The sequence below is a fragment of the Miscanthus floridulus genome, chromosome 1, assembly GCF_019320115.1.
Source record: "Miscanthus floridulus cultivar M001 chromosome 1, ASM1932011v1, whole genome shotgun sequence".
NCBI classification, from domain to species: domain Eukaryota; kingdom Viridiplantae; phylum Streptophyta; class Magnoliopsida; order Poales; family Poaceae; genus Miscanthus; species Miscanthus floridulus.
Genome location: NC_089580.1, coordinates 176868345 through 176887013, shown reverse-complemented (window position 1 = coordinate 176887013; position 18669 = coordinate 176868345). Strand labels below are relative to the sequence as shown.

The following is an 18669-nucleotide window of genomic DNA, read 5'->3' as shown; positions in this document are numbered from 1 at the left end:
TACAGAGCCTTCACGGGACAGCTTCCGCCCAACGACCGCTAGGCGCTAGCCCCACGTTACGTATAGCCGCGCACCGGAACAAAACTACACGCCTCCCGTGGAACGGCCCGAGGGCTAGCTAATCCGTACGCCACCCGTACGCCTGGCCCACTACTGGGCGATGCCGCCATCATTTGGGGATGAAATCTTATATTGTGTCATTGACAAATGAGTAATTTTTATACTACTCATAAGTCACAATGATGATAAATAATGTAAATAATCCCATCATTTGCATGCCCTCACAAGTCACAAATCAAATCCGTCCGTGCTTTTCTGTTTAGATGTCAATTACGCGTATCCCATGCCATGCATGCATTACACCGTCGTACAGTGCACACAACAGTTTTGTATGAGTAGTTGCGCTGCTGTTTAGACGTCGCTTAGGAAATTAGTAGCACACTGCGCCCTGCATGAATGCGAGTGCGCTAAATTAGGCTTTGTTTACTTCCACCCAAAATCCAAAAAGTTGCTATAGTACCTGTCACATCGAATGTTTGCGGCCCGTGAATGGAGCATTAAATGTAGACGAAAAGAAAAACTAATTGCACAGTTTGGTGGGAAATTGCGAGACGAACGTTTTAAGCCTAATTAGTCAATGTTTGGACACTATTTGCCAAATAAAAACGAAGGTGCTACAGTAGTCCCAAAATCCAAATTTCGCGAACTAAACAAGGGCTTATTGTCGAAATGGTGACTCGTAAATGCGAAATTGTCCTGTTCATTCGTACCAATTAGGATAATATATGATAATAAACTTATAAATGCCTGCATTCTTTAGGCCAAAACAGCGCAAAAAAAATGATTTAAAGGACTTGAGATGAAATTGATGGGCCGGGCCCACGGAACACCGAGTCCGCCAACGTTCACAACGACGAAAAACTCCAACAGCGCCATAAAACAGAGCGGCTGCCGCCCGCGACACGCTCCGCCTCCGCCTCCCTCCACTCCGTCGCCACCACCACCTCTGCTCCCGCTCTGCTGCGCCTAACGGGTCGGAGCCGGCGAGGACGGCCCCACCGCCCCCGAGCTCCTAACCGCCAATGGACGCCGCCGACTCCGGCATCGGCGCAGCCCAGGCCGACGGCGGCGGCTCCAGCTCCAAGACCTCTTCCCTCCTCGGCATGCCGGTTCCCGTCGCGGTGGCCGCCGCCGCCGCACTCGTCGCTCTGCTCGTCCTCTCCGCGGTGGCCGCCGCCGTCTTCTTCGCGCGCAGGCGGGGCGCCAGGCCGCCCTCGCTGTCGCGCGTCGAGCACGCGCCGTCCTCCGCCTCCGGCTCCTCCCGCGCGGCGTCGTCGTCCGCGCGCAAGGAGAAGGTCGGCGCGGACCAGGGCGCCGCCGGGGCGGGGGCGGGGGCCGCCGCCACCGCCACCGCCACCTCCTCTGGCGTGGCCATCTCCTCCGTGGCCGCGAGCTCGCTCGAGTCGCCGGTGAAGAGGAAGGCGGAGGCGGTGGCGGTGGCGGTGGCGGTCAGGGCCGTCGGCGGCTGCGGGGCCGCGGCCGGGGTGGAGATGGAGATGGGGTGGGGGAGGTGGTACGACCTCACGGAGCTGGAGGTCGCCACGGGCGGGTTCTGCCCGGAGAACGTGGTCGGGGAGGGAGGCTACGGCACGGTGTACCGCGGCATCCTTGCCGGCGGCGAGGTGGTCGCGGTCAAGGACTTGTTCGATCACAAGTGAGTGTTCTGTTCCTCACTGTCCCTTTTCCTTTGTACTGCTGGTATCTTTCCTTTCTATCCCAGAAGATCATGGTAAAGGGCATCGAACTCACTCAGTCGTACGCTTTCAGAATAAAAAAAATGCTAATTACTGGAGCATCTACTAATTACTGAATCGACGTGTGTAAATTAAATTAACCGCCCTAGTACACAGTACAATTATGTTCCCTCGTTCTTGTCTTTCTGGTGTAAATGCCTGAATGGGGTACAGTACAGGTTCGTAGTGCTACTCCTTGGGGCCTAAGATTTGGACAAGGCCCAGTACATGTTTGATGCTTTACTAGATTGACAGCCTGTTCGTTTAGCTGTGGTTTGTCGTAAACGATTGTAAATTTTTAGTCGGATGTCGTAAACGATCGTAAATTTCTAGTCGGAACAGTATTTTTCTCTTACATAAACCAGCCAGCAGTACTTCTTCACGAACCAGCAACGATACGAACCAGCGAACCGAATAGGCTGTGAATGCGTTTCTTGGTCACTGGTCACATTACCCGAGGGGTGGTTGTAGCTTTGCTGTTGATGTGGCTTCAAGATAATCTTTTACTGTCATGGTCATATAAAAAAGCTTGTAAAACATGCTTTTATTAGCTTAAAAGCAATACTTCTGACTTTTGTTACCAATGTGAGTTTTCAGTTCTAGACAGGTGAATTGCATTAAATCAATTGACTGCTCAGCAACTAACCATTCGTGATAGCAGCATTTTTTTCCCTGATTCGAAGTGCACTCTTTGAATTTATAGTGCTCCACAAACAAGGAGAAAAAGGGTTATAACTGGAGAGTTCTTTTGGTCTTTGCCGCCAAAAAGACAAAAAAAAAAAAAGGTTTGATCATTGGTATCTCTATTGAACTTTAAAGTTAGTAGTGGGGTTCACAATAATCTTCACAAGTCACCGAAGAACACAATTCGGCTGGATAGAAAATCATAGCCATAGCAGGCGTGTCCACACCTGCTATGGTGTGTGGCACGATTGTGACATTATTGATCTCTATGATCCTGTGAATCCATGGATATAATGTAGTATATGCTGTATGCATGCCCACAATGTCCATATACTATAGTCAATGATTTACAAAAAAAAACATATATTTTGTTTTTCAAGGCTACGTATGATTGTGATATGAGTAGGTGGGTCTTTTTGTGCTTTTGTGTGATGGCCCGTATATGTCCATCTACGTACTTGTTGGTTGAGCTTCGTCGGTAGTCATATGGGCCACGGATTAAAATCCTTTCTTTCAAGAAAAGATAAAGCAGGGGAAAGGCAAAGCGACGACCAAACTTTTCCTTTTCAGCTTCGTAGGCATATATATCTATCCAACTAAAATATGCAGTGCCATGAACTTTGAAGCTGTGTTAGCTTTCAAGGGAATCAAATGCATGCACGTGGGTTCCTGATAGATTGTCACAGAAGCAACAGTTATTGTTGTTTCTTACCTCAACCATACCATGCTGGGCATTTAGGGTAAAGCTCGAGAGATAAAATGGACAGCGGTTAGAAGTTTATGTTCTGATGACGATCGCTTCACTAATCGGCATGTTGATTGAGATCATAACTTGTTTTAGGGGTCAGGCGGAGAAGGAATTCAAGGTGGAGGTTGAAGCCATCGGCAAAGTGCGGCACAAGCACCTTGTCGGTCTCATCGGGTACTGCGCGGAAGGCCCTAAACGGTGAGCACCCACACTTGTGAATTCACCTGAATAACTGTCGGCCACTGGACTGACAAATGCTTGCTGATAGTCTGATTGGTACTCACTATCACTGGCAATGCCATAAATTTGCGTTCACAGGATGCTCCTTTACGAGTTCGTCGAAAACGGCAACTTGGAGCAGTGGCTGCACGGCGACGTCGGGCCGGTCAGCCCATTGACCTGGGAAATACGGATGAAGATCGCTGTCGGAACGGCCAAAGGGTATGTTCATGTTCTGCTGACAGTTTAGTGACAGTGTACCTCATAATCTTCGATTGTTATTAATCTGTGTGCGTACGGAAATAAATCGACTGGTAATGTTGCTCATGTCATGTACCATTGAATCGAATGTATGCAGCATAGCCTACTTGCACGAAGGCCTGGAACCGAAGGTGGTGCACCGCGACATCAAGTCGAGCAACATCCTGCTGGACAAGAAATGGAACCCCAAGGTGTCGGACTTCGGCATGGCCAAGGTGCTGGGGTCCGGGTCCAGCTACGTGACGACCCGGGTGATGGGCACGTTCGGGTACGTGGCCCCCGAGTACGCGTCGACGGGCATGCTGAACGAGAGCAGCGACATCTACAGCTTCGGCGTGCTGCTGATGGAGCTCATCTCCGGGCGCAGCCCCGTGGACTACAACCGGCCCGCCGGCGAGGTGAACCTGGTGGAGTGGTTCAGGGGCATGGTGGGCAGCCGGCGCGTGGAGGACCTGGTGGACCCGCGCATCGCCGCGCCGCCGCCGCCGCGGGTGCTCAACCGGGTGCTCCTGGTCTGGCTCCGCTGCATCGACGCCGACGCGCACAAGCGGCCCAAGATGGGGCAGATCGTGCACATGCTCGAGGGCGACGAGTTCCCCTTCCGCATGGTATCGTTTTGCTTTGTTTTCTTCTGTTCTCTCGCCGGTGTCGCTGGCTAGCAGTAGTAACCGGCAGTAGTGCGTGCGCATGGCATTGGTGGTATTGACTGACACACGCCCGCCCGTCTTTGGTTTTGCTTTTGCGTGATGCAGGAGCACCGCTCGCCGCGGGCGTCTCACCGGACGTCGACGGTCTCGCGGCCGTCACTTCTGTCGGAGAACGTCGGTGCCACCGACGACTCGGACAAGTCGATGTGGAGATGAAGGATCCAAGCTGCAAGCAACCCTGCACGAACGCACCGGGCGCGGCGTGCGAGGAGCTGGAGCTGGGGCTGGGGCTGGACTGACTTTTTGTAAATTTTTGTTGTCGATTCACGGCGGGATGAGCGTTCTAATTTGCTATGCTGCTCGTTTGGTTTGATGGTGTTACCGTAATGTATGATTTGGCACAGCCGTACAGATCTTTTTTGTTGTTTATTATTGCCCCGTTCGCTTCGCTGAAAAAATAAACAAAAACACTGTTTCAGCTGATTTGATGTGAAAAAATACTGTTCTGGCTGAAAAAAGAAGCTGAAAAGTACAGATTATGAGAGAAGCGAACAGAGCCATTACTAGGCTTTGGGATGTGGGCACCCCACGAAGCTTTCTTCGACGACGGGCCCGCCCCCTTAGCCACATGCTCGGAGTGCATCCGGGACGACGGGAGATCCCGGTGAAGAGATCGAACAACAGTGATTTGATTTAGGGGCGAAAGGGAAGACGCAAGGTGTATTTGTTTGGTTTAGGCCAGCTTTGGTAGTAATACTATACACTTAAATATGCACTACAGGTAGATACATAGTAAAAATAATATATTTATAAAAACTAAAATATCTTAAGAATGGAGGGGCTAGCTCCTTATTGTCTAGCGAAATAGAATGCAGATAGAATAGTGGTGAGGTACGGAGGGACTGTGAAGTTCAAGATTGGGGTTGAATTAGACAGCTTAAAAACCTATTTACCAAAAGCTACACAAGTGTCTATCTAAATGTGCACTATGGTTTTGCTAAGTATTATTTCGCTAACGGAAAAAGAGTTTCTTACCCTATAAGGAGTTTCTAGAGACTTGTTTCAACATTGGTGTGCTAATTTTTTGACAATGAATCAACTGATGACTAAAAAGTTTGGGTTGCTGTGATTTTGGTTAGACTATTGGAAGTAAGATGTCATCTTTCTCTTCAGCCCATTGTTGGACAACCTTCTAAGCTCCGATGCTGCCTGAGCTCCATTTCTGCGCGTTTGGACGATGTCCATAAGACGCCACGCCGAGTCCGTGGCATGACAAAGATGCGGCGTAGAAAACAGCCGCCGCAACTGCGGCAAGATTTGGCATGCAAAATGAATTAGTGGAGTACGGCAAGTTTGCGGCATGCCGCAGCGGGGGCACGAAGCAAATGCATGCCGCAACTGCAGCGCGGCAGGTGCAGCGCGGCGTACTTTGGTCGCCATCCAAACGCTCATCTTTCTTCTTTCACACATGATTCCTTTGTCTCGTTTGTCTTCTAGTCTTTCAAACTTTGTATTGCTGATCAGCGTAGCCTTGTCCAAGTCCATCCTTGCATTAATATGACTAAAACTTTGTATATTAGTAAATAATATTAGTTCAATTAATTATATTATCATCAATCACCAAAATCACTTAATGGCTAGACTAGATTTTTGTTGCACCAAGATCCAACCGGAAGGTCCAAACATGATTTGAATTTTTAGGCTCCTCAAAGTCGGGGCGGGTATTCCTTGTCTTCCGTTTCCTATTAGGAATCTCATGGCGAATTGTTATGTCGGGGCGGGTAATCTAAACTTCTTCCTTTTCCTATTATAGGAATCTCATGCCAATTGTTATGTTATCATTTGGGTAATCTGGACTTCTTTCTTTTGCTATTACGAGTCTCCCTGTTAGAGCATTTCTAATAGTTTCTAACAAATAGTTGGTAAATCTATGAGTTTTTCAAATGACTAACAAAGTTGGAAGTATATTTGTTGGATTCCCCGACAAATATCTCTGGTACATTTACATTGAAAATATTGTCCTATTTTTTATTTCCCTCCACAATCTTAATATTGTTCTACTGAGTACTTCTTATACTTATGTGAAAAGACCTTATCAGATTGACTGATGGATACGCATGCGGAAACAAACACCACCACGTCCTTCCTCCTCTAAATTGGAAGGACCAATTTATGCATACACGTGTGTAATATTTTCACGCGTTCCATATTGTCTGATGCATACACCTGTGTAATATTTTCACGCGTGTATATTTTTGTGCATTGCAAAAAAAAAATACATATTGTCTGATGCATACACGTGTAATATTTTCACGCGTTCCATATTGTCTGATGCATACACTCCACGCGTGTATATTTTTGTGCATTGCAAAAAAAAGATTAGAAGTCGAGACGGGAGTTGTTAGAGAGCAGCTTGAAGTGGAGACGGGAGTTGTTAGAGAGCAGCTTTTTTTTTATCTTGCATAAAAAAAACAAGATTGGGAGTGAGTTTTCGAAACATAGATGCTCTTATGTTATTAAGAGGAAGAGACTATACTTGAACGCATAAATTAGAGCACTCTAATCGTATAGAAATTTCATACGTACTGAAAACATAATAGAAACACTAACAATTTTTTTTTGAGGCATCGTTGGCTTCAAATTTTGAAAGCTGAAAGCAGAAATTCTAACAGCTACTGAACTCCATAGATAATAGCATCACAGAATTTTAAAATCAGCAGGATTGGCTGAATAATTGTGTATAACCTGCAGCAGAAATATAGCAATTTTGAACTTATAGCCTACTTGACTTGAATCACCTTAGATGTAGATTATTATAAACTAGAATACAAATAGAATCCCAATAATATCAAATATATATTACAATTATCCTAGAATCTAAATCTAAATTTCTTTCGCATACATTTATTTAAAAATCTGTTGTGGATCACAAAAATACGGACTACAGGACCTTGGTGGAATCGAACCACCTTCCGTCCAGGACTGTAATGAACAGTCCACAGAGGACCTCACCAGTGTTGAGACAAGATCCACAATTAGGAGACAGACGGGACTAAAAGCGTGTTACATTTGAACGCTGATGATCAAAATCTAACCATTTTTTAATTTTTATTTTTTTAAATAAGACGAAATTATGCTTTGTCAAATACGAAATTAAATTACAAGCAATTTTCTACGCGCCTTGATGGACAGTATGAATAACAAATGGCTTCAAACATTAATATCCAGACTGCAACAAAGACAACTGAGAAAACAGTAAAAATGGAGTTGCTAATAATCATATATACCTTCGTACAACGACCAAAGTTTCTGTTCCATGTAGTGATGCCTCCAAAAAGATTTGCATACAATGGCTCCAACCCCCGCAGAAACCAACAATACGACAAGAACAATGAAACAATAGGCCCCCTGAATAGGGAGAACCATCGCAAGAGACTAACTCTGATTCATCTGTCCACTCGACAGAGAGAACTCCGACCGAATCAATCATGCTCTTTTACCACGGACAATCCTCCAGAAACAATCCTGCTCATAGCCATTTACCACGGACATTTATCAATCCTGCTCATAGCCATTTACCGCGGAGAATGATCATGTTACAATCTACAGCCTATCCAAATAAGAATTTTTTAATTTCCAAATAAGACATTTTTACTTCTCTAGATACATCCCTTTATCTAGAGATAGTGTTTGTCTAACTAAATGCACAGCAAAATCTGAAAATTCATAACTCATTAAACATCTTTTAATTTGAAACGAGTATTAAAAAGACTTCTGATGAGAACTTTTCAGCTAAAAAAACTACCTATAGAAGATTGGGAAAAAAAACTTCGGTGCAAAGAATTGAACACACAAAAAAAGAAAAATATAGCAAAAAAGTTATTTTAGAATATAGAAGACAAGAAGCTCAAACTAGAGCAAAGCATCATGTCCTGGACAATAGAAAAAACAACAGATCTTCCATTTGTAGCATATTATTTAGCAGAATAATTTCTTATTCCAAGTCTCATCCCTTCTGCCTTTGCTCGGCTGTGCTACTCCACCAGCCGCTGCTAGTTTTCTTCAGGGTATGAGTAACAGCAGGAGTGGTGGCTGCAGCATCAGCGGCGATCAATTCCGAGCAGGCTATATCATCAAAGATTTGTCACATCATAGTTGCAAAGAACGAATCCCTTCAGCAAGAAAGGATCCCATTGGTGCCACTACAAGGGGCTATTCTACCTTCTGAGTTCTGACCAATCAAATTGGCTTTCACTTGTACCAAAGCTAGCTTCAGCTCTCGAGAGATCATCAAATGGCTTTCACCAAAACTTAAACCTAGCTTCAGCTCAAGAGAGATCAATAGAAGGCATCAGAACCATTGAGTACTGAAATGAACTAATATCGTGCAAGTTCAGTAAGCTCCTAGTGAGACTAGGATCTAAGTGTGCTTGAGCAGAGCATTTCTCCCTGTCCAGTGACCAAGAAAGCAAGCTTGGAAGACCATAGCAATTTCATACCAAAAATGTATACCGAGCAGTTGACCTTCACACATCATATGAATACTCCGTCGCCTTCACACATCATATGAATACTCCGTCGCCACCATGTAGGCACTGCAGTTGATGTTGATCTTCACATACATCATCACCATGATTGAGCAGCTGATCTTCATATGGCACAGCAGTAGGTCTTCATGCGGCTTTTATCAGACAACAATAAATCATACAAGCTAATTACAATCAAACGACTGCAACCAGGCATCTTGCATTCACCAGTACATTAAATAGGTACACAGCTAATCTTTATCTATGATACAATGTATAACTTGACAAATAACCAAGAAACAAAGAACAATCTTTCATAATGCCGTGTGACACATTCTTATAAATGATAATGAAAGATTAATAGTAGCAGACAAGTCCACATGAACAGCCATAGGACATTTGACAAATCAAATGGCGAATAATTTTGCCATAGGACATTAGACAAATCAACTAGCGAATAATTCAGCCATAGGACAACAAATCAACTAGCAAATAATTATCAGTTTGGGTCGCGACTTCATAATTTCGTGTGAGAAACTGGAATTGCCCAAATTTTCAGACATCAGAGTTTGCCTAAACAGATAATGGATACTTCATGACTAATTTCATTTATACTTGATCTCTATATTTCAGATGCTATCCCCAAATTTATGCAGTTAAATGTTTATCGTCGTCAATGGTCCATAGGCTGACACCTCCCGCGTGTCCCGCATGTGTTAGTGCTGTGTTAAATTCTTTTTATGGTGTTACGGGAGAGCAGCGTCGGATGAATGAAAAGAGTGTAGTCGTGTAAAGTTTGCAGGTGTGTGTAATGTTTGAACGATTGATGATGATTTCAGTAACTTTGGGCGGCTGTACATACATGGATTTAAATAAATCTATGCTTTCTAAATAGCAGCTGTAAATTGAAAATTTAGATCCAGTTGTACCTTGGTGTTGCGCTGTAGCTCCATTCAATTTGCAGCACGCTGTGATGATGATGCGTAAGACGAGGCCAACAACATGAAGCAGGGCACAGGGACACAAAGGGCGGGGAGAACCCAGGGATGAAAAACAACTCCCTGTGCGATCTCCCACCCAGCACACGAAACCAACATCTTTATTATGGTGGCCTGCCATGCAAGCGCACCCATCATGGCAAAGGCCTTCAAGATGTCACATCTCATTCCTCTCTAGTATCTTTTTCCCCCTCTTTTTACTCGACACACGCAACTCAGTAGTTACATGTGTTTACCTTACCTTGCCTTCAGTTGGGCACGGATCGCTCCGACCAACATCTCTCAGATCTAATAATTATCGAAATTTCATCCAATAATTATCAATACAAAGAGATATCATCGAGAGGCGCGGTGCAGAAGAGAGATCCAGCAATCCAGCCACGCTTCAGAAGCCCTTCGACGCCTCCGGCTCCGGTCGTCCCAGTCCGCCAACATCATCGAGATCCAGATCTTGCCGGAACGTCCCAGCTCTGAAGGCCGGCAGACAGCAATTCTACGGATCAGGCACCAATAGCAACAAATTGAAGCACCCAGTTTCCTCGGTAAAAGACTAACCAACACCAGATCCAACGCGCCAAACACGCAGATCAGAAGCCTCTGAGCACGAAAGCCATGCAGCCTCGTCTCGCTTCAAGCCGTCAACTCATCAATCGAACCAACCAGATCTGAACCTGCACATCATCACAGAAACAAAACAACGCGTTTCCAACAAACAAATAACAGAGCGAGATCTCGATCGGACCAAAGCATCCGATCCGAAAACAACACGACACGGGTAGGCATAAAGAAAGGAAAGAAGTTCAGGCTCAGATCAAGACCAGAAGAGGATTTCATCAGGCGAGGGGAACGCGGCGACTTTTCTTCTAGACCAAGGCAAGAGAGACCGGGAAGGGTAGGCAAACAAGGCTAGGGTTGGCGGGTGCATGAGGATTAGCAGAGGAATCCAATGTATTTATTGTCCGGTTAGCGGAATCCGACGGTGGCGGTGAGGCGGTTCGAGTCGGACGGTCAGGATGCGGAGCGCGTGTCCGAAGATGATTGGTGGTGCCACGTCAATTGCGTGGGCTGGCCGCAACTTGCGGAGAATTAGCGTCACTGCATGCGTCATTGTTTTTGCAGGATCTGTTGCGGACGGAAATAGAGGTGATTCGCTTGTGACCACCGTGGTCGACGATCCTCATTGGTTGGTTCGTAGTGATTGCTGTTTTGCCCCTTTTTTTAGCAGCGTTGCTGGGCTTGCTCCTTGCTGCCAGCCTGCCAGTGCAACTTCAGGCTGCGCCATTTGGGCTCCCAGTTACGAGCCGTTGCTCCATTAAGAGCCCATCGCTATGCCCGTGGGCTATGGCCGTGGCCCGTGGCCGAGCTGTGCAGTGACATTCCCTGTTTGCGGCACTCCGTGGGTATCATGGATTGCAGAACGGCCCGTTAGAGCATAGTCTTTATAAAACTCACTCTATAAATCTTCTGAAGAGTCATTTGAATAAAAATACTTGATATGAACAGAAGAGTATCCTCTCATGCATATATGACCATCGGAAATATAGGGAGAGTATATTCAGTAGCCAGCTACAAAATAAGTTATTCTGTAGCCACCTCTATTTACGATAATTTTATATACTAATTTATGATAATGTCAATACATATTTACAATAGTTGGGTTACTATAACACATGGGGATATTTACCATAACGTAATAGTAAACCACTTAGTAAGGAGTTACTATAATCTCGTAAATTAACATAGTAATTATCGTAACTCAAAGTGGCTACATAATAAGTTATTTTGTAGCCAGCATATATATATATATATATATATAAAAGCACTTGCCTATAAAGCAAGAAAAAAAAGGTACATGTTGGACATCCACTAGCCTTCTTTCTTTTTGATTTGAGAATTATCCACTAGCCTATATATCTCTATTATTACTTGACATGGGCCATGGGCCGGCCTTATTATAACCCTACTGAGTACCTACCCCCAAACTCTTTTTGGACCATCATCCTCTTTGCTCTGTCTATACATCCTTCTATCTTGTTTTTAGTATATCAATCACAATCTACATACATACACACGAACCACAACCCTCAAAATGCAACGAAAATTTGTACTGCCTCTCAGCCTCTGTACCCGGACCGCTACATTGTGCTCTCGGTCAAAACGCTGCGATGCCCTTGCTCGCCGGCGATCCGCTGGACCCTGATCGGGAGGCCCCTGGGGAAGTCGACGAAGGGGTAGACGAAGGCCTGGTCCGGCTCCGCCAGCTCCCACCGGAAGTTGAGCACCAGGTGGTGCAGGAAGATGGCGATCTCCAGCTTGGCCAGCTCCGACCCGGCGCACAGCCGCGGCCCGCCGCCGTACGGCATGAAGCTGCTCGGCGCGTTGCTCTGCAACAACAGCAGCAAGATTAAACACCTGCGATGGGAAAGCATGATCGATGAAAGAATATACGAGTAGTCGCGAACTCGCGATGGACAGAGGATAATCCTTGAGGAGAAAAAGAGCAGTTTCTAGAAAGACACACGACGGGCTCATCATCTCATCGGTGGAACGAAGGAGGAGATGGATCGTTGCTGCCACGACCACGATCGCCACTGACATTCACAGCCACGCCGATCGTCTGAATCTACTACGGGCCTACGTGCGCGTCGCGTCCGAGAAATTGACGCGGGATTATATTTCCCATCAACGGTTTGCGACGGACATGATAAGAAAAAGACGCGTTGGCGACGGGTGGAATGGATTCCGAGCAGAGCACTCGGATTCCAAGCACCCAATAACGTGGCGTTCGTTTTCAGTTTGGACCATGCTCTTGGAGTCCCTCATTCGGCATGAACCCAGCCGCCTCCGCCTCCCGTCGGAGGAAGGCAAATTAGGACGTCTCTTTCGATCTGACCACGCGAGATCGAGCGCACGTGTGCGCGCCGGACATTCCCTTTCATGTCAGCTCCATGCCATGCCACCCCTCTCATCAATAATCGAGGGTGCTTTGGCAGTTTGGCCGGATACTCTTCACTCTTCAGAGGTGGCATGGCACATGCATCTCATGCGGCTCCTTTTTGAGATCAGATTCAGCGAGCAAGACGTGAATGTTAGAGTCGGATTCGCTGGCTACATGGAGCCCGAGAGGCCGAGACCGCACTGTCATGCTCATTGCTCGGATATTTTCTTTTCGATCGGTGATCGACGTTCATCGACATCTACTATCAGTACTATTCAACTAGTATATGTTCATGATCATGATGAATTTACGTTGCAGAGCTAGCTGGCACTGACCTTCCATCTCCACGGGTTGAACCGGTTGGGGTCCTCGTACAACGACGAATCCAGATGCACCGCCGCTAACACCGGCAGGATTTTCCACCCCCGTGGTATGTCGTACCCTTCATTTTGACAGAGCGAGACAACATGCATGCAAGCAGAGAAACGCTCAGTACATCATGTCGTTTTCTGAATGTGTGTGATCGAGGATTCCGATATAAAATCGCGAGCTTAGGCTTCTAGATTAAAGTTACCATTGTAGTGCACATCTCGGATGACCTTCCGGTGCAGGAACCTGACCACGTTGCCAAGCCGCAATGTCTCGTTTATAACCTGCGCGACACAGAAAGAAACTGTTAATAAAAGGAAAAGAAGAAGAAGAAGGTCCATTTTCTACGGTTTTCAAGTGCCTCTAGCAGCTGTCTGACGAGGCACTTGACATTTAATGGTTTGTTTTAAGGCCCGGGACGAGCTTTCAGCAACTTATTTAGAGTTCTGTTTTGTTTAGACCTGAGCCTGACCAAGTGACACCCCTCAGTTGATTATTAGCTCGAGTGATGTTTGACACGGGTTCAGGTTTGTCCCGTTTGAACAGCGAGATACGGCACAGATACCTTCCTGTCGTATTATTGCGACACAAGAGCAATGTGTACTTCTCAGCGTATCTGGATTGTTGTGAGATGATGGGGCTGCCACCACTCTAAAATCTTCCAAAACTAAGAAAATATATATAATGAAGAACTCTGCTGGGAGATCAGAGCAAACAGACGCCATGCGCTCCAAAAGCAGCCAGCCAGCCCAATTATCCTGCACACCTTGGGTCTCCGTTCGTTCGAACATGACATTTCGAGAGGAGAAGTTGCTATCCTGTACCACGCAACCAGACGAGACGGTTTTGTGCTGGTACGACTTGGACGGGAGCTGGGCCAAGTAGCAAACAGCTAGCGGAGCGTACAGCGATCTCGCACTAGCACTGCTATGGAAGGAACGAACAGAACAAGGGGGGCTTACACATTGCGTGAAAACCATTTCCTTGTAGTCTTCCCAGCTCAATTTGGACGCCCCTCGTAGCCTTTGTCTCCTAGCAATCTCCAGATGCTCCTCCTGCAAGCCATATGCCATATAGTTTTTGTTTTTGACCAACATCTTGCCTACGGTACAAAGTTTGAAAATGACTAGTGAAAGTAGGTGCGTTGGTTCGAAATTGTACCCTGAGTTCTTGAACAGCCTTAGGGCATCCTTCAAGGAAGAAGATGGCGAGGGCCAGCGCCATTGACGAGGTCTCGTGCCCCGCGAAGAGCAGGCTCAGCAAGAGGTCCAGGATCTGTTCCTTTGACAGATTGGACTGTTTCAGAGCCCATCCAAGAAGATCATCTTCCTCCACACTTGACTTCTCCTTGCTCATTTTATCAAGCCTGTCCTCCATCTTCCTCTCTATTACTCCAAGTATGGACGCGCGTGACTACATACAAAAGAAAAATCCCGGCAATTGTATGATGTGATTTTGAGATCAACAAAGCAAAACTTTTTTAGTGCAAAGTCCTCTCAAATATCGGAGATCAGTACTATATTTAGGTGTGTTGCCTAACTGCCATGTCTTCTCGCTCGTAGCTGTGTCTGTTTTTGAGAACATTGTGTCCTCTCATTCAGAAGTAAAATGACATGTAACTACCGCCAAATATGGATAGAGGGGGTTCAGTACCATTTTCTCTTCTCTCTTGTGTTCATCCATCTAATCTAATTAATATAAAACAGAATCAAGAAAGTTTTATTTGGTTTTTCCGGTATGGATTGGAGGATGCATGGGAATAATGATTGGCTTCAGCTAACAAAAAACAGCCTTTGCTATTTCATTGACTGCTAATAAGTGCATGCAAATTATGAAGCTGCTAATCACCAGCTTATTAACAATGTCAAGTATTAGTGTTGGTCAGCAGTTGAATCATGATAAATGATGGGGCTCTCCCAACACATAATCATGTTAAGTTATGGAGACTTGATCATTGGTTTTCTCATCAATAGTCTACAAACTCCCTAAAAAAAAGAGTTAAAACTCCCCACATGGAATTGTATGATGCAAAGATCCTGTGAATAAAGCAAAGCATGCATGCCGCGGCTGGGAGCAATCACTAAAGTTCATTTGAGGGTGACCTCACAGGGACTGAAAAGCGGGCAACATTTTTATGGGGCCATGAGTGATGTGGGGAGAAAGTATATATGGTCGTATATAGCTAGGGAAAATAAAGAAAACAAGCTGCAAATTAAGCAGGCCTTTGATCTACTAAATCTAGCTGTCAGCTATGCAGTTAGGTGCATAACCTTCAAAAGAACTTCACCCAGGCAGCATGTGGCTATGTGCAAATGAGTGTAGAAATTAAAAAGCCTAACCTGTACTGTGTTCTAAACTTTTTTTTTTCATTTTGTGGATGCATAAAAAAAACACATGCTGATTGCTGAGGAGGTATGTATATATCCAAGTGCCTGTAGCAGGAAAGAGATGATCCACTGGTCTGTCTGATTGGACCTGACGCAGTAGGACGTGTGCATAACAACACAGGATCCTTGGACCATCCACAAATCTGAAACCCACACTGCTAGTGCTAGCTCCGGCCCCTACCGTGCCATGTAGTACATCAATGTGACCCGGACCTCCTCTTCTATATATTGATGCATGGACCACGCCCCTAGCTAAGCTAGGACCCCTACACACAAACTACCAAACAAAACTTTAACAACCTATCGCTCTCTTTGCACTAGCTTTCGTATTTTTGTTTTCTGATGAGAGAGTACCAAACAAAACGTTGACAGGCCAGTAGGGAGCGAGGCACATATAGCTATATATATCTGCCTACTAGTTCCTGTAGCTCTCCGCTCGTGTGCATCATATATTCAGATAGATAGATGGGCCGTAGCGGTTGTTGCGTGTAGCATCGTCTGATGAAACGTTAGTTGCCGCCGAATTTTTGGAAGCAACAAAAACCCGTGTGCCGCAGACGACTGCTGCTGACTGCAGAGTGCAGAGTCCAAGCAAGCAAGTCGATCCATACGCGCGCGCACGGGGGGTCGTGACTAGAGAGAGACGAAGGAAGGAAGAAGACGACGACCTACCTTGAGCGCCTTCCAGTAGGCCGTGCCCGGGAAGTTGAGCGGCGCTGACACGACGCCCTTCATGAAGGTGATGTACTCCAGCCGCAGCCGCTCCGTCTCCTCCTCGCCGGGGTCCATGCTCATTATGTTCTTCGCCATCAGGTTAAACGTGAACTGCACTCGAGCGCCATCCGGCGGCCGCGCGCGCACGACGAGCCCATACATCACCGGTTGTTAGCGTCGATCCTTTGCAAATTGCAATTGCATAGGCTACTGATCTGATTCTGATGTGGCACGTACATACGCGTGGAGACAAGCAAATAATTAAAGCGTCCGTCAGAAAGATGAGTAGTCCTACCTTCTTGGCTTGGTGCTGCGCGGAGAAGGTGCCGTCGGAGGGCGGCCATGAGCGGAGCACCAGCAGGGTGTGGCGCTCCACCTCCGGAAGCAGCACGGCGCGGAGGCGGACGGAGCTGAGGAAGTTGAGCGAGATGGCGCGCATCTCGCGGTGCGCGTCGCCCACCAGCACTAGCATGGACCACTTGCCCAGGATGCCGCCGATGCTGCGCGGGTAGCTGCACTCGAACAGCCGCCCCTCGTTCTGCAGGATGTAGCGGTTGAGCCCCGCGTCCACCGACACCACCGTCCGCTCCCCGAACAGGCTCGACCGGTATATCTTGCCGTACCTGCATGCACGTACAGGACACGCGTGGCGCCGTCGCCGCGTTAGCAAGATGCGCGATGCGTACTGCTTGCTGGCTGCATCGTGCATGTCGATATGATCGAGCTAGAGACGGCGGCGACGGACCGTGCGACATGCTGCTCCATGAAGCGGCCCACGGAGGTGGCCGGGTGGGCGCGGAGGTAGCCGAAGGTCTCGCCGAAGAAAGGCCATCCGAGGGCGCCCGGGGGCAGGTTCGGCCGCTTCTTCTTCGGCCGGCGCCACTGGTGGGTGCCGTCGCATTTGGTGACGGTGGTGGTGTACAGGGCGAGGAGGGCCAGCAGGATGAAGGGAAGGAAGAAGAGGAGCTCGCTGGTTATGGAGGCCATCATGGCGCCCATGACCGATCAGAGCACAGGTCTAGCTTTCTTCAAATTTATTTCCTGCCTGCCTCTGCCTGATGATCACTCTCGCCCGCTTCGTTGGTTTTTATGTCTGTGGAGAGAGAAAGAGAAAGAGAGAGAGGATGGGTTGGAGAGAGAAAGCAAGAGAGGGAAGGAGAGGGGCGAGCTAAATGAATGAAGCGCCTTTAGCTCTGGATTTCTCTCTCCCTCTGCCTCTGCAAGTGCAAGCTTTGCGCAAAGAAAAAAGAAAAAAAAACTGGTAGGAGGAAGCTAGGCGCCCACTTCGCTCCCTCTGAGCTCTGTGGTGCCCTTATATAAGTTTTCGAGAGGTGGCTGTGGGGGCTCTTTAGCCAGAGATTTATTTTTGGTGCGGCACAGGGAGTAGAAAGTAGGGTCGGTGCATCTAAACATCCGATGTTTAGTTTCTCATGCTTCCCGACTGAAATCAGGGATTTATAAGTTGTGAATGTGTACGTATGATGAACACACGATTTGACTCGTCGACGACAGCCAGCGTCCAACCAGGTGGTTGCTGCGGGTTGAGAATCATGAGCTCGAGCCCATCAAATATATATGCTGGTCAGGTCCGATCGGATTAATCGAGTAACAGCCCATAATCCGACCTAACGAAAAATACAAGAAAGCTCAATTCGTAGTATTTATTTACTTTGCATCACCCTTTATCTCTAGGTTGAGGACTGCTTTATATACCATAAAAAATTAAGCTCGGTTGCCCATATTGCTGGCGACGTCTTCTTAGTCCTATGTATGCAGTGTATTTAAACTTGTATATAGGCAGAAATAGTATCTTTTTTTCTCTGTTGCATGGAACCAAAGAAGTAACGGAAGTTTAGGTAGTGTTTGGTTGAGGGGATCATGTGAGATGGGTTGGGGCGATCCAGGGATCAACTGATGTTTATATGAGGGGCAGCTGGGAGCGGGTTCATCCCTGAGCGGTATATTCCGTTCAGATTCGAGGCAATCCCGTCCCACGAAATCGAGGGGACGGGACGTCCCCGCTCCACGGCGTGGCCTCCGTATCCGTGGCTGTGGCTGTGTGGGGGCGCAGGGGAGCGGCCGGGCCTAGGGCAGGCAGCCGAGGAGCTGGGGCGGCCAGCGGCGCACTTGGGACGACGGGGTAGAGGTGCCTGGGGAGGCCGGCGGTGCACCTGGGACGACGAGGCGGAGGCACCCGGGGCGGCCGAAGGTGTCACCTGGCGCGGCCGCCGTTGTGGCACCTGGGGCGGGCGACGAAGGCACCTGGGGCGGGCGCAAGCGTCCCGTGCAGACATGGGGAAGAAGATAAGACTGAGGCTGGCATGTAGAACCCACCACTGAAATGGGAAGAAAATAAGGCTGTTGCCTGTGTTACAAGTTCTCCCA

At 47.3% G+C, this 18669-nt stretch overlaps 2 protein-coding genes and 2 long non-coding RNA genes across 8 annotated transcripts; 1 reads left to right on the top strand and 3 right to left on the bottom strand.

The window, feature by feature from the left end:
• The first annotated feature begins 785 nt into the window (after nt 1-785).
• On the top strand, nt 786-4839 carry LOC136549426 (probable receptor-like serine/threonine-protein kinase At4g34500). The gene is made up of 5 exons (XM_066540704.1): nt 786-1714; nt 3319-3423; nt 3544-3666; nt 3803-4313; nt 4458-4839. The coding sequence occupies exons 1-5, from the start codon at nt 1083-1085 to the stop codon at nt 4566-4568; spliced, it is 1482 nt and encodes a 493-aa protein (XP_066396801.1). The 5' UTR covers nt 786-1082; the 3' UTR covers nt 4569-4839.
• A 2758-nt stretch (nt 4840-7597) lies between these two features.
• LOC136549440 (uncharacterized) lies at nt 7598-9792 on the bottom strand. Of its 4 annotated transcripts, none has more exons than XR_010781908.1 (2): nt 8852-9792; nt 7598-7913 (listed from the first exon to the last, which is right to left on the bottom strand). It is a non-coding gene; the product is annotated as an uncharacterized lncRNA (long non-coding RNA). The 4 variants fall into 4 exon arrangements; XR_010781907.1 differs by having other exon boundaries at nt 7598-7877; XR_010781903.1 differs by lacking the exon at nt 7598-7913 and adding an exon at nt 8221-8673.
• A 168-nt stretch (nt 9793-9960) lies between these two features.
• Nucleotides 9961-10818, bottom strand: LOC136549433 (uncharacterized). The gene is made up of 2 exons (XR_010781900.1): nt 10432-10818; nt 9961-10346 (listed from the first exon to the last, which is right to left on the bottom strand). It is a non-coding gene; the product is annotated as an uncharacterized lncRNA (long non-coding RNA).
• Nucleotides 10819-11639: 821 nt separating this feature from the next.
• LOC136549421 (steroid (22S)-hydroxylase-like) lies at nt 11640-17688 on the bottom strand. 2 transcript variants are annotated; one of them, XM_066540679.1, is made up of 8 exons: nt 17030-17667; nt 16580-16907; nt 16243-16395; nt 14345-14596; nt 14146-14238; nt 13389-13467; nt 13150-13256; nt 11646-12260 (listed from the first exon to the last, which is right to left on the bottom strand). In XM_066540679.1, the coding sequence occupies exons 1-8, from the start codon at nt 17281-17283 to the stop codon at nt 12012-12014; spliced, it is 1515 nt and encodes a 504-aa protein (XP_066396776.1). In that variant the 5' UTR covers nt 17284-17667; the 3' UTR covers nt 11646-12011. The 2 variants fall into 2 exon arrangements, with proteins under 2 accessions (XP_066396787.1, XP_066396776.1); XM_066540690.1 differs by lacking the exon at nt 13150-13256 and having other exon boundaries at nt 11640-12260; nt 17030-17688.
• Between the last annotated feature and the right edge of the window lie 981 nt (nt 17689-18669).

Coding starts and splice junctions, on each gene's coding strand:
- LOC136549426 (XM_066540704.1), top strand. CDS start 1,083: ATGGACGCCGCCGACTCCGGCATCGGCGCAGCCCAGGCCGACGGCGGC. Junction 1,715..3,318: donor AAGGACTTGTTCGATCACAA/GTGAGTGTTCTG, acceptor AACTTGTTTTAG/GGGTCAGGCGGAGAAGGAAT. Junction 3,424..3,543: donor TGCGCGGAAGGCCCTAAACG/GTGAGCACCCAC, acceptor TTGCGTTCACAG/GATGCTCCTTTACGAGTTCG.
- LOC136549421 (XM_066540679.1), bottom strand. CDS start 17,283: ATGGGCGCCATGATGGCCTCCATAACCAGCGAGCTCCTCTTCTTCCTT. Junction 16,908..17,029: donor ATGGAGCAGCATGTCGCACG/GTCCGTCGCCGC, acceptor ACGTGCATGCAG/GTACGGCAAGATATACCGGT. Junction 12,261..13,149: donor TCAACCCGTGGAGATGGAAG/GTCAGTGCCAGC, acceptor CTGTTGTTGCAG/AGCAACGCGCCGAGCAGCTT.